The 14,359-nt window shown below is 47.8% G+C and overlaps 1 protein-coding gene and 1 pseudogene across 1 annotated transcript; one reads left to right on the top strand and one right to left on the bottom strand.

The window, feature by feature from the left end:
• Positions 1-655: 655 nt before the first annotated feature.
• On the bottom strand, positions 656-5,340 carry LOC125524939 (transcription repressor OFP13-like). Its single transcript, XM_048689968.2, has 3 exons — positions 3,527-5,340; positions 2,590-2,879; positions 656-2,499 (listed from the first exon to the last, which is right to left on the bottom strand). The coding sequence occupies exon 3, from the start codon at positions 1,789-1,791 to the stop codon at positions 1,006-1,008; it is 786 nt and encodes a 261-aa protein (XP_048545925.1). The 5' UTR covers positions 1,792-2,499; positions 2,590-2,879; positions 3,527-5,340; the 3' UTR covers positions 656-1,005.
• A 3,310-nt stretch (positions 5,341-8,650) lies between these two features.
• On the top strand, positions 8,651-11,041 carry LOC147960090 (uncharacterized; annotated as a pseudogene).
• The last annotated feature ends 3,318 nt before the right edge of the window (positions 11,042-14,359 follow it).

A 14,359-nucleotide genomic window follows, 5' to 3' on the forward strand; every position in this document is an offset into this window, starting at 1 on the left:
TTATTTGTTACTCCCTTCATCTCATAATATAGAACGTTTTTGCAATTTATGTTAGTTTGCAAAAATGTCTTATATTATGGGACAAAGGAAGTACTCCCTCTGTTTCAAAATATAAGAACGTTTTTAACACTACACTAGTGTCAAAAACATTTTTATATTATGGGACGGAGGAAGTAGTATTCTGCTCTGCTCTTGTGGGTCCTATCCGGAGCAGCATGTTTCACGAGGGACGTGTGACTGAAATTCTGTGTCTGAGAAAGGATCAGCTATCACGCACATAATAACTAATTCAATCGATCCACTATATGATGACCCAGCGAGTGATGTGGTTCTTCCAGCTCCAACCTGAGAATGAGATGAAGATTCCTGACGTGAAATTACTAGCTAGCTAGGCCCGTCATTTCACCATCCATGCATATGATGTGGAGAGGCATCACGCAGGCAGAGCCAAAAAGTTAGTTGACTGACAAAATGACAACTGTATGGCCAACGACTGCTCACACACAAAAATGGAAAAGGGAAAACGGAATGCATACAATCACATATTTAGATCCGTCTGAAACAAGAGATTTCCCTTCTTCATTTCTTGCGGTAACTGAACTGTTTCTGAGAAAGAAGACCAAATTCCGGTGAAAATTCTCGCGTCCCAAACATGCTTGCAGACAACACACACGATATATATATTTATAGTTTTTTACATTTCATTTGGTTTTCTCATACGCAATATCCGGGCTGTGCACACAAATTCAAATACAGTACGTACTCACCTAGCTAGCAAACAATCAGTTAGGTAGGCGCGCACGCGCGCACGGGGAGTTAACTGGCAGGCAATCACACAATAGCTAGCCAGCAGCTTCTTGCAAAAGATAAATAAATGGAATCAATACTGCTAACCTCACGCTTGATCAAGCTGCACTGCATCCGGCTGGGAATTAACAGCACTTGACGCGAATCATGGCAGCAAGGGACATCTAATCATAATCATATGTACCAGTTGAGCTCGGTTCATCCTTCTTCCTCCTTGATCTCGTCGGTGCCGCTGAAGGAGGAGGAGCGGTTGGTGCTGGCGGTGGTCGGGGAGGACGGCGAGGCGGTGTCGCTGAGCGCGACGAGCAGGTCGACGAAGGCGCCGACGATGAGGCCGTGGGTGCTCTTGCCGTTGGCCCTGAGGTACCACCCCAGCATCTTCTCCAACCAGCACCAGTCCTTGACGCCATGGCTCATTACCATCTCCTCCATGGACGCCCGGAAGTCGCGGTACGGGTTCGACGAGTCCATGGTCAGCGCCGTCGCTCCCTCGAATGGCGCCGTCTTGTCGGCCTTCCCGCTGCCGCAGCAGGCGGTGGTAGTGCCGATGTCCTTCACCTTCAGCTTGGCCTCGTCGAGAATGGAGGAGGAGGTGGCCGGCGTTGCGTGGGGCTCGAAGAAGAGGCGGCCGGAGCGCAGGGCGCGGATGACGGTCTCTCGCTCGTTGGCCTCAACGAGCCCGGAGGCGGCCTCGGACGCCGTGGAGAGGCTGTCGTCGACCGAGGCGAAGGAGTTGGAGAAGCACGAGTCGGCGCCGGAGTCGGGCAAGTAGGCCGAGTTCATGGTCTTGTACGCCGTCTGATGCTGCTGCTGCTGCCTGAAGGAGAGGGTCCTTGGCTGCTTGCAGGACGGCCATTGCCACGAGGTGGCAGACATGGAGGAGGACGAGGCCACGGAGGAAGGTGCAGCGCCACTGGTACTGGCAGCACTGTCCACCTGCTTGCTGCTGAAGATGAGGGATGTTAGGCCAAGCTTCTTCACCATGGCTGGTTTTAGTCTGATCTCAAGGAGAAGAGATCGAACAGGACGATGCACAAGAGGCAGAGGCTGTGGCTATGGTGCTCCCCCGCCTACTGGGTCTGGGCAGGGCTACTACAGCTCTACTCAATTAGAGAGAGTGAGGAAGGTGGTGTGTGTATGTGGGCTTTTGCTCAGAGGAGGGTTGCATAGCACATATTGGCATATAACTAACAAAAGCTAGCAGCATATCAGTACAGGACAGGAGCAATCAAAAGAGTAATGAGAGTAGCTAGGTTGCCTGGTGAGCAGAGAGACTGGTTGTTCATGATGTATTTATCAGGAGAGGAGAAAGGAAGGAAGATGCCATTGCCATGGATGGTGGAGTGCAATTTCTGCAGATATATAGTAGTACTAATGCTTCTGGCTAATCAATCACTTGGGGTGGTGTGCTGCTAAACCTCTTTTGTTTACCTGGCCATCCACGTGGAGCCTTGCTCTTGTACAAGGCTACAAGACACATGCATGATCAGTAGCTCGCTAGCAGCTGAAGAGACCGTTTAATTGGTATTGGTAGGTGCTACCTTGTTGCGATTTAATCTAATGCAGGTATGCGCCGTCCATCCAATTTGCCCAGAGCAGAAATAAATGTAATGATCGATATAATCTTCACATGCGGCAAGCATTAGATTATCGGGAGCCGGTGGTGTGGTGTGGCGTGGTTTAATCTGCAGGCTGAGCAGAAGCAAATTAGTTGATCAGTTTCGCAACAACATACGTACGTATAGGAGGATATAATAGTAAATGCCGCAAGTGCGCAGATACCTGTTGTAATCAAATGGTGCAACAAGGTCACAGGATAGATAATTAGGTGCAGACAAGAGAGAAACGTCCTCTAATTGTTTTAGTAGGAAGTAGGAGTAGTAAATTAGTAATCCACGCAGTGCGCCTAGCTAGCTCCCCATCCATCCATCCATCCATCTGTCATGTCTTGGGATGGGCCTCATCTCCCTGCAAAGTAACCTTAATCTTTCACGGATGAGACCTTGGCCTTGTTCCTTGGTGGTAGCCTGCTAGTGCCGTGCTACAGATTCTCATTCTCCCCGGTACTCTACCTGACATGCCATGCCGCAAGCACCATTAAAAACCATGTTAGTGAACGAATCCCAACAAGCCACTTTTTTTATGGTTATTATGGAACACATATCATCGCATTAACAAAGTAATACTAACAAGGGAACCATGGTATGAAGGCTATAGAATTGAAAAATTACACTACACCCAATACGTACAGGCGCCTTCGCAGCAAACAGGAGGAAAAAAAATCTGCAGTGGTTTCAGTTTTGTTTGCCACAGTTTCTATGCAGGCTGCAGCTTTAGCACCAAATATAGTACCGCCAACCAAAGAGATGCACTGTACTCTTGCCCAGTTTACAGCTAATCAGACCCAATGATGGAGCACAGTGAGTACGTACTGGCAGGATCACAAGAATGAACAGCAAATTTCTGTGTGCACCTATCTCAAAATAACCTATTTACGTAGCAGAAATGTTCTCAACTCCTTCTGAAGCAGCCTAACCATACTGAAAAAAGTTAAGGCGTGCAGATCAAGACAGAAATGTTAGCTGACCGGTAGTTGCAAATATTCTCTGTGTTGCCATTCCATCTCCTCTGAACCTTGTTCTAAGCAAGTAGTAGTTGCATAATTCTTGGGCATTTATGCAAGTCTGGCTAAACATGAGACCGGATTTATTGCACTCACCACGATGGCGTCTTCCCTTTTCTCCCTTTCTTTCCTTCAGCTGCCCATTCAACGCCTCCACATCTTCTGGCATGATATCAAGGCTCCTACGAAAAAGGCAGGAAACCTGTGACCCATTTATTGAGTCTGTCTTGCAATTTGGTGGTGCATCCAGAGCAGCAATCTTTCAGGAATTTAGGTTAGGGAAATCACATTTGGCACATTTGGCTTCCAGTTTTCTCCAATGATTCTGGTACATGCAACATAAGATGATTGGGGAAGCAACATGTTCTTTAACAACACCCAATCAAACATTGTTGGTCCAAAAAGTTCTTGATCGTTGCCTGGTCCTTACGGCCTCAACCAAACACTACTAGTATTATTGTATGATCCCTTAGCTTTTGGTCCACCTGGTACGCAGGAATCCAGGATAGGTACCTCTACTCATAGAATGCTGACCTGTGCCAGTAACAGTGCCATGATCAAGGATTCAAGGTAGCAAAATCTTGAAGCAGTATGCTTTATGTAGAAACAGAAACTGTGAAGAAACCGGGATTATCATAGGATACACTACACTACACAATACCATGGTGAAGGTGGCGACAGAAAAGAGTTGTATGGAATGCGACACATAGCGAACCATCGATTAGATCTGCATCTTGAGTAGGAAACGATTAGTCAACTGAAAATGTTTCCAAATTTCTCATAGCTAGGTGTTGCTAATCAATTTAACCATCTCCCATAATCTACTGATCGGTGCTACTTCTACGCATATTATTGCTTAATCTGAATCTGCTTAGCGGAGGCCCCCCACCCCCAGCTAGTCATGTCAGCATTAATATGTGTGTGTGACTGCGTCCATGCAGCCATGCATACTAGTCAGTCAGGGAGAAAGGCCGGTGCAATTACCACTGTGGGATAGGATGATCCTGCAGATCTGTGTTGCCTGTGTCTTCACTGTGTGCAGGACAGCAGTGTCGCTGCGGTTTATTTAATTAACCTTGCAGAGCATATCCCACACACTTTGATCTGCGGCAGCTTTTAAAGTAGTGGTACTACCCCTAAGGGCTGGCCTTTAAGAAACTACTGCATGGAGCAGTACGTGTGTACCCCCTCAGATTGGAGTAGTAAACCTTGGAGCAGGGTAAGTAATTAGTTGATGCAGAGGTGCACAAGGGTGGACAGTTCCATGGACCAGGCCGGGTCTGCCTCCTAACAGATCCACTGTTCTGGAACATGCAGGCAGGCGTCGCTGAGGCTGAACCGCAGAAATTAATAGCCAATTAGCTGCTCATAATCTGTATGTATGTAACAGGGCTACACGCCATGGACACTGACCTGTCGTGTTGTTGTTATCACCCTTCCAGGCCAGCAAGCCGTAGGGAGCTCACAGGATTGTGCTTCTGCAATGGGGTTTTGTGACTTTTAAGAGGGCCAAGTGCATGCAAATGGCCCATGCATGCAGATGCAATAATGCAGAGAGCATGGCTGGCTCCACTGGGCACATGTCCTGGCCTACCCTTCTTCACTCATGTATGGCGATGGCCAACTAACAATAGACATTTTCCAAACTGTATTTTCTACTCCCTCTGTAAACTTTTATAAAAGTAGTGACCTAAAACATCTTATAAAAGTTTACAGAGGCAGTATCTCTCAGTAGTTTGATCCGAAATTTGTACCGCGGAGGTTGGGGGGTGTTATTCGGAGTTTTGGTCCTAAATTATCAAATTACTAAAGGATGAAAATCCTTCAGTGACTGTGCCAAGAGTTTCTTGGTGTTTCAAAAGAAAGATTACTTGGTTGGCCAAAATAAAACCCTTGCCTTAATCTCTCAAGTCTCAACTAAGCCTTCTAAGAAAAAAGTCCATTTTACTACCCTGAATAAAGTGTGTGGTTCACTTTATCCACTGATCTATTTTTCCGCTTCTTTTACCCCCCAAACAAACCCAAACCGGACAAAACACCCCCCCCCCCGGCTGGTTTTTCTCCACCCACTGCTGATGTGGCACTAGTCAACGGCGGTTTTGACCTGGGTGGGGCCCCCTTGTCAGGTTTTTTTCCCTCTCTTTCTCTCTCTCCAACCGAAGGCGGCTGCGAGCGGCGGGGAGCGCCTCCTCGCGACGGCGACAGCCCCGGCCACGCCGAGCTCCCGCAGCGCGAGCGCCTGCTAGGCCCCGCCGAGGCAGACGGCGCAGGAGGACGGCCCGAGGAGGCCATCGGTAAGGTGCCGCCCGAGCACCTCGGCGTGGAACTCCACCGCCTCACGCCACTCGTGGCTGCGCCACGCCAGCCACGCCTCCGGCGACCCCGCGGCCGCCGCGGCCTAGGCGTGGGTCCTCTTCCCGACGACCGTGGTGACAGGGAGCTCAGCTCCACACCCCTCCCTGGCCATGCCTCTCCGTCGCCCTCACGTGCATGTCACCGCGCCCGCTTGCTGCCGCTACTGTCACTGACCGCTGTCGCGCCGCTGCCGACTCTGCTCTAGCGCTGCTGTTGACTCCCGCTACGGCCGCTCGCCATTGCCAACCGCGACCTGCTCGCGCCCTTCCATGGCCTCGCCTCCCCATGCCGCTGCTCTCGAACGACCGCGCCGGCTGCTGCTCGGGGCTGCGCTGGCGCTCGCTGAACTTGCCCAGCGCTCCTCTTCCCTCGCATGTGCCCGGGCCGCCTGCGTTGCTCTGCTGCCGCAGCGCCCCGCCCGCGCAGCCCTCGTGGCCCCGTTCCGGCGGCCCTGCTGCGCCCACTGAGCCTCCCCTTCCGCTCGCAATCACCCCGGTACCCGCCCGTGCCTAACTGCGTCGGCCCGCGCCCGCCACTGCCTGGCCTTGACTGCTTCGCCCAGCTCAACCCCCCCCCTCTCGCCACTCCTCCAGCCGGTCGGCCTCGCCACACCCTGGCCAGAGGCTGCGTGTGGGCTGAGTGGCCACCGGCCCAGCCTCAATTAGAGAGAGAGAGAGAGAAAAAAACCTGACAAGGGGGCCCCACCCAGGTCAAAACCGCCGTTGACTAGTGCCACATCAGCAGCGGGTGGAGAAAAACCAGCCGGGGGGGTGTTTTGTCCGGTTTGGGTTTGTTTGGGGGTAAAAGAAGCGGAAAAATAGATCAGGGGGTAAAGTGAACCACCCACTTTATTCAGGGTAGTAAAATGGACTTTTTTCGCCTTCTAAATAGCCTCCACAAAATTGAGGACATGAATATTGTAAAGTCGGGCAGGTTAAGCTAAAGATTTCAGTACTCGTCAACTTTTAATAGAGGAATATGACTACCTACGTTGCATGCATTCAACTTTTACATGGGTATTACCTCCGATTTTTAACCATCTGTCCTTTTCATCCTTCAAATGTACTCCCTCCGTCCCAAAATAAGTGTCTTGAGCTTAGTACAAATTTATACTAGAGCTAGTACAAAGTTAAGACACTTATTTTGAGACGGAGGAAGTATATATCTATGAAAGGATCTGAATTCCAAAAATGATTAAAGCTGCAGATCGCATACTACTGTGTTTGTGTAGTATGCGTAACAGCAACTCCTAGATTTTGTCTCCAAAGGAGGACAAACTACACGACCCCATTGAACAGCTGTACGATACGCACATATAGATGGGAATCCCCAAGTGTATAGAAGCAAGCAGTGTTTGCATACACGACCCACCATCAAATCGAAATAAATACACCAAAACTGGAAAAAATTCCGAGCAGCTGAATGGCACAGAACAAAGGCTCCCTCCAGCAGTACATGAATGATTGAAGCCAAAACAAAATAAAATAAATGAGGAACCAAATCACATTCTTTATTTGAACCCTTCAGCTAGGAGACAATTGGAGCCAACAGGATCCATTGTTTTTCACGATTTCCTGTGATTTAAAACATGTTGCAGGTTAAACAAATGGATTTTTTTATTTGGGCTGCTTCTAGATAGTTTTTTGTGATAAAACGGGCATACAGCATTATAAGTTCCTACATTAATAAAAAAAAAAGTGCTCCATATAGATGATGCCAATGAGATATGCATGCTCAGGAAGGTATTTTGCACTTTAATTTACACATCAAGCATGTATCTTACATATAAAAATCTTATTAGACTAGTCGATGAAATTGAACGTAATGCATGTTTTCCTACAGCCACATGCCTCAAGGACCCAAAAGAGACTACGCAATGAGGCATGAACAAACTAAGCCTGTGGTTTAAAAATCATGTGTTAGTTTGTCTCATGTGGAGTGCAGACAACCTCCATGTGTTAGTTGCTGGGCAGATCCCTTCCATCATGGAAGCTACTGCTGGTTCTTGAGACAATACAATCTTACATAACGTTTTTTTTTGTACTCAATCTTATATAAGGTTTTAGCCTAGGAACTAACCGAAGTACCTAACATCGCACAAGGCCGGATAATTAGCATAGTGCTTTCACCTTCGCATTCTTGCATCAAACATAACTTGGTCAGGAAAGCATTGTAACGAGCATTACATGATTAAACTAATTCCAAAAGTTTGCCCAAAAGAGGATGTTCCATCCCCTAAAGGATTGTTTCGTTTTAGTGTTTTACCTATAAAAAGTGCCTCTGCTTTATGAATAATCAAATAAACCTCAGTTCATTTTCAAGCATGCATGTTAGAACAATGCAGCCTTGCTGATTCTGACAATAGAAGGCACAAACTTTCAGATACATAAAGTGGTAGCCAGCATCTTTTGTCTGAAAATAGATTTGTCTCTTCATTCCTTCTGGAGAAGTTAATCAAGTGCTAAAGTTGACTGGAAATCTCAAAGTGGGATGTATGAGCCATTAATAAATTGTACAAATAAGCTTTTGGATAGTTACGCCTAAACAATGGAGGAGACACTATAAAAGCAGGGGCAATTTGACATGCATAGCTACGCCTAAATGCTGCTAGTACTTTTTTTGTTGAACAAAAACTGTAGGGAGTGACATCCCAGGAAGTGAAGTAACTGATAAATAAACAGGAGAATTACAACTTAAGTACAATATGTACGAAGAACCAAAGGATTTGACTATACAGTATGATATATAAAGGGGTCACTAAGTGAAAGAATCCAATTAATTAAGCAGAGCGGGCTTAGTATTCTCTTTAACCAACTAGTAGTACTACTTAAAAGTTGAAACTCTGAACACTAATAAAAACCTAGGCATATGATGTGAGATCTGGATGAGCAATCCTACTCTTAATGGGCCTTTGTTTGGATGCAGATAGACAGGCATGTTGGGCCTAAATGTCAGGCTGCATAATAATTGGGCCATTTGGTTGAGCACAGCCCACTGTTAACTGCTAAGTACCCTGCTTACATCATTGAAGCCCAACCAAGGACGACAGTGTTCAACACACCTACATGTTAAACATGCAACATGTCACAATAGGTGACCGGCGCATCTCATAGGATATAATTGAGATAGTTACGTTGTTGGAGTCTTATGTTTATCTCTTGTAACCTCTTATCTCTATCTCCTTTCTTGATCTCCAAGATTGTAATCCAAACCACATGTATGCGCTGTTATGGGAGGTGCGCCCCATCTATATAACACGAAGCCGTCGGCCTGAAAAGGCAAGACGTTCCGCTAGTTCGCACATGGTAATCAGAGCCCCATCTCTTCCCATCTACTGAGATCCCATCTACCGAGCCTAGCCATGTCTTCCTCCTCCTCCTCCTCCGGTGCTTCCCAGGCCAACCTCAATGGGCAGGTCACCGAGAAGCTAACGCGCACGAATTACGTGCTCTGGCGCACACAGGTCACCCCTCATCTGCGCGGCGCCGGCGTCTTCGGCTACGTCGACGGCACCACACCGGAGCCGGCCAGGCTTCATGTCACCAAGGACAAGGATGGCAAAGAAAGCGCTGAGCCCAACCCTCTCCACCCAATCTGGGTCCGGGAGGATCAACAGGTGTTGGGCTACCTGCTCAGCACCCTCTCCAAGGAGGTACTGATCGCGGTGACCACGGTCACCACGGCGCACGTGCTCTGGACAGCGGTGGCAGGTATGTTTTCCTCGCAGTCCATGAGCCGCGTGAATAACATCAGGACGGCGCTCATCAATGCGCAGAAGGGTAACCAGACGGTTGCCGCCTACTTCGCCTCTCTCCGTGGCCTCGCCGACGAGCTTGCTGCTGCGGGGAAGGCCATCCAAGATGACGAACTCATCTCCTACATCATCCACGGCCTCGACGTCGACTACCAGCCCCTCGTCTCCGCCCTCGACGCACGCGTCATGCCGGTCTCCCTCGACAAGCTCTACGCCATGCTCAGCAACTTCGACCAGCGCATGGCCCAGTTTAATCACTCGGGCAGCGGTGGCTTCCGCTCCTCTGCCAACGCCGCGGTGCGTGGCCGTGGTGGTGGATCACGTGGCCGTGGCTCCTCTCGCGCCAAGGGGCGATCTGGCGGACACGGTGGTGGCGGCAACAGCCGCTCTGGTGCATCTCGCGGTCGTCGTGGCGGCGGTCCACCTCGGGCCCGGCCGGAGCTGCCTCGCTGCCAAATTTGCGGTAAGCCAGGGCACACCGCGAAGGATTGCTGGTACCGTTATGATGAAGACGACGAGGACTCCCAAGATGAAGAAAAAGTGGCTGCCGCAGCTGATGGATCCTACGGCATTGACACCAATTGGTACGTCGATAGCGGCGCCACCAATCACATCACCAATGAGCTTGAGAAGGTCACAATGAAAGACAAGTACCGTGGCAAAGATCACATCCACACGGCAAGTGGAGAAGGTATGCAGATTTGTCACATTGGTCATTCTACGTTTCGTACCCCTCACCGTCCAATTCATCTCAAGAAAATTTTGCATGTCCCTAGTGCTGCCAAAAGTCTCCTCTCTGTTCATAAAATTGCCCTTGACAATCATGTTTTCCTCGAATTTCATCCTTATTTCTTTTTGATCAAGGACCAGGCCACGAAGAAGGTTCTCTATCGAGGTAGATGTGTTCGAGGGCTCTACCCGTTGATTCCGGAGCTTAGGAGACTCAATAAACAAGCCAACGGTGTTGTCAAAGTTTCGTCAACACGGTGGCACGATCGATTAGGGCATGCTGCTTTTTCTTTAGTTGAAAAATTGCTTAGGAAAAATAAACTCCCATTTGTTGGTGAGCGAAATGTCGAAACCATTTGTGATTCTTGTCAATGTGCTAAAAGTCATTAATTACCATATCCAGTATCTACTAGTGTTTCTACCAAACCACTTCAATTGATCTTTTCCGATGTGTGGGGTCCTGCTCCCACGTCTGTTGGTAGACATGAGTATTATGTAAGCTTTATAGATGACTATAGCAAGTTTGTGTGGATTTATCTTCTCAAAAAGAGATCTGGTGTCTTCCAAGTGTTTCAAAATTTTCAAGCCTTGGTTGAACGAAAATTTGATAGCAAAATTATTGCAGTCCAATCGGACTGGGGGGGGGGGTATGAAAAGCTCAACTCCTTCCAAACACTTGGCATATCACACCATGTCTCATGTCCTCATGCCCATCAACAGAATGGCTCCGCTGAACGGAAGCACAGACACATAGTTGAGGTCGGGCTAGCTCTTCTGGCAGGAGCCTCCATGCCCCTCAAGTTTTGGGATGAGGCTTTTCTTACTGCTGTTCACATCATTAATATGCTTCCTAGTCAAGTCATCCATAATCAAACTCCAGTAGAAAGACTTCTTCACATCAAACCAGACTATAAATCTCTTCGCATGTTTGGGTGTGCTTGTTGGCCCAATCTTCGCCCATACAACAAAAGAAAACTCATGCTTCGCTCAAAACAATGTGCTTTTCTAGGGTATAGCCCTCAACACAAAGGTGTCAAGTGTTTAGATATTTCCACTGGCCGTGTCTATATATCCCGTGACGTCGTTTTTGACGAAACACAATTTCCTTTCGCCACCCTTCACCCAAATGCCGGTGCTCGCCTCCGAGAAGAAATTCTTCTCTTACCTACTCATCTTACCACCATTGATCAAGGGGGTCCGAATTCTGATGATCATATGTTGACTAATCCTGCTACTAATGGTGTGCATGAGTTTTCTGATGATGTTCCAGGAGATAACAGCGAAAACAGTGAAGAAATCAGTGATCATATGTTGACTAATCCTGCTACTAATGGTGTGCATGAGTTTTCTGATGATGTTCCAGGAGATAACAGCGAAAACAGTGAAGAAATCAGTGAAAAAACGCGCCGGCAGGTCCATATCGCATGTGTCCGCATATAGGAGGCAAATCCTTCTCGGGATCGGCTCCACAGCAGCAGTTCAGTCGATCTCCCTCGGGATCGGCGTCGGCAGACGCGCCAGACGCACAGGCGACAGCGCCAGCCGACCGTGCGGCTGTCCCCAGTCCAACGCACGCCGCGTGTCACGCTCCAACTGGCGGCGGCCCCAGCTCCTCTCCGCGCCAACCCCCGTCCGACACGCGGCAGCACCCGGTTCGCCAGGACGGCGCGCGCTTCCGTGACCAACCGGTCACGTACAAGCGGCGCGACCAGGTTCGCCGTCCTGCCACTGGGTCCGGATCTGCTGCGGGACCGGGCGCGGACTCCTGTGCACCCACGAGCGCGTCGAAGACTGGCGTCCGCCCCGAGACTGATCCGCCATCATCCACCAATGATGAGGCCCCGGGATCTTCTGCGCCTACAGAGCATGCTGCACCTGATCAAACTGCCACAGAAGATCCGGCGGGAGCAGATTGTGCTACAGGAGCTTCAGTTTCGGGATTTTCTATGGCTGAGAATCTTGATGGTGCACCGTCACGACGTACACGACTACAGCATGGGGTAATACATCCTGTTAATTATAAACACATAACCAAATATGGTATGGTTTGTTCTACAGGTGAACCCCAGACGCTCCAGGAAGCACTTGGTGATGAAAAATGGAAAAATGCTATGAATGAAGAATACATGGCACTCAAGAAAAATAAAACTTGGCATTTAGTTCCCCCACAGCAAGGTAAAAATTTAATTGACTGCAAGTGGGTATTCAGAATAAAGAGGAAATCTGATGGAACTATTGATCGCTACAAAGCTAGGCTCGTTGCAAAGGGTTTCAAACAACGGTATGGCATAGATTATGAGGACACATTTAGTCCAGTCGTTAAAGCTGCCACTATCCGTCTTGTTTTGTCTATTGCTGTTTCCAAGGGATGGAATCTCAGGCAACTTGATGTTCAGAACGCGTTTCTTCATGGTGTTCTGGAAGAGGAGGTATATATGAAACAACCTCCTGGGTTTATAAGTAAAAGTGCACCCTCTCATGTCTGCAAGTTGGGCAAAGCACTTTATGGTTTGAAACAGGCACCAAGAGCATGGTACTCCCGTCTCTGTCACAAAATGCAAACACTTGGTTTTGTCCCTTCAAAGTCTGACACCTCTCTGTTCATCTACAACAAGTTCAATACATGCATATTTGTCTTGATATATGTTGATGATATTATTGTGACAAGCTCATTTGATGAAGCTATCACAGGGTTGTTAAAAGATTTGAGTGCAGACTTTGCCTTGAAGGATCTTGGAGACTTACATTATTTTCTTGGGATTGAAGTAAAGAGGCACAAGGATGGACTTCATCTCTCCCAAGAAAAATATGCAGTTGACTTGGTAAGAAAAGCCGGTCTACAGGGTTGTAAACCTACACCTACTCCACTGTCCAGTTCAGAAAAGTTATCTCTCACACAAGGAACTCTCTTGAGTCAAGAGGATAGCACAAAATACAGAAGCTTGGTAGGAGCTCTTCAATATCTTACTCTTACTAGACCTGATATTTCTTTTGCTGTCAACAAAGTATGTCAGTTCCTTCATGCACCCACAACTGTTCATTTGACTGCTGCCAAACGGATAGTTAGATATGTCAAAAACACATTAAGCATGGGTCTCAATTTTAGCAAGTCATCCTCTACACTTGTCAGTGCATTCTCTGATTCTGATTGGGCAGGCTGTCTTGATGATAGACGCTCTACTGGTGGCTTTGCTATTTTCTTTGGACCCAACTTAATTTCATGGTGTGCTCGCAAGCAAGCTACAGTCTCCAGATCTAGTACAGAGGCAGAGTATAAAGCATTGGCAAATGCCACAGCTGAAATCATATGGGTTCAGTCCATGCTCAAGGAACTTGGTATAGAAATTAAACAAGCTCCATGTTTGTGGTGTGATAACCTTGGTGCCACCTATCTCTCAGCCAATCCAGTGTTTCATGCCAGGACCAAACACATTGAGATAGATTTTCACTTTGTTAGAGAGAGGGTGGCTCATAAACAACTTGACATTCGTTTTGTGCACTCCAGTGATCAAATTGCAGATGGATTCACAAAGGCATTGCCGGTCAAGAGCTTTGAAAACTTCAAGTATAATCTCAACTTAATGGAGTTGTGATTAAGGGAGGGTGTTAAACATGCAACATGTCACAATAGGTGACCGGCGCATCTCATAGGATATAATTGAGATAGTTAGGTTGTTGGAGTCTTATGTTTATCTCTTGTAACCTCTTATCTCTATCTCCTTTCTTGATCTCCAAGATTGTAATCCAAACCACATGTATGCGCTGTTATGGGAGGTGCGCCCCATCTATATAACACGAAGCCGTCGGCCTGAAAAGGCAAGACGTTCCGCTAGTTCGCACACTACACACGTGACATAATTTGAAAGGTAGCTCTCTAGATCAAAACCTACAAGATAACCCTAACTGTTTTAATAGATTTTGTGAAGTATATGGTAACATCAAACCATCAACATCGCCAAGTACGACATTAATATCGAAGGAAAATAGTCCGGTGGCTTGCAGCAAGAGAAGTAAAGATGGTGATGGAGGACTATGGATATGAATTTGGCTTGACATGGAAGCGGCATGCACGGATAGTAAATTTGAACATA

This window comes from Triticum urartu, chromosome 7A (assembly GCF_056163025.1).
Source record: "Triticum urartu cultivar PI428250 chromosome 7A, HENAU_Tu73, whole genome shotgun sequence".
NCBI lineage: Eukaryota > Viridiplantae > Streptophyta > Magnoliopsida > Poales > Poaceae > Triticum > Triticum urartu.

What these genes read in the sequence shown, in the direction of transcription:
- LOC125524939 (XM_048689968.2), bottom strand. Translation starts at nt 1,791, where the DNA reads ATGGTGAAGAAGCTTGGCCTAACATCCCTCATCTTCAGCAGCAAGCAG.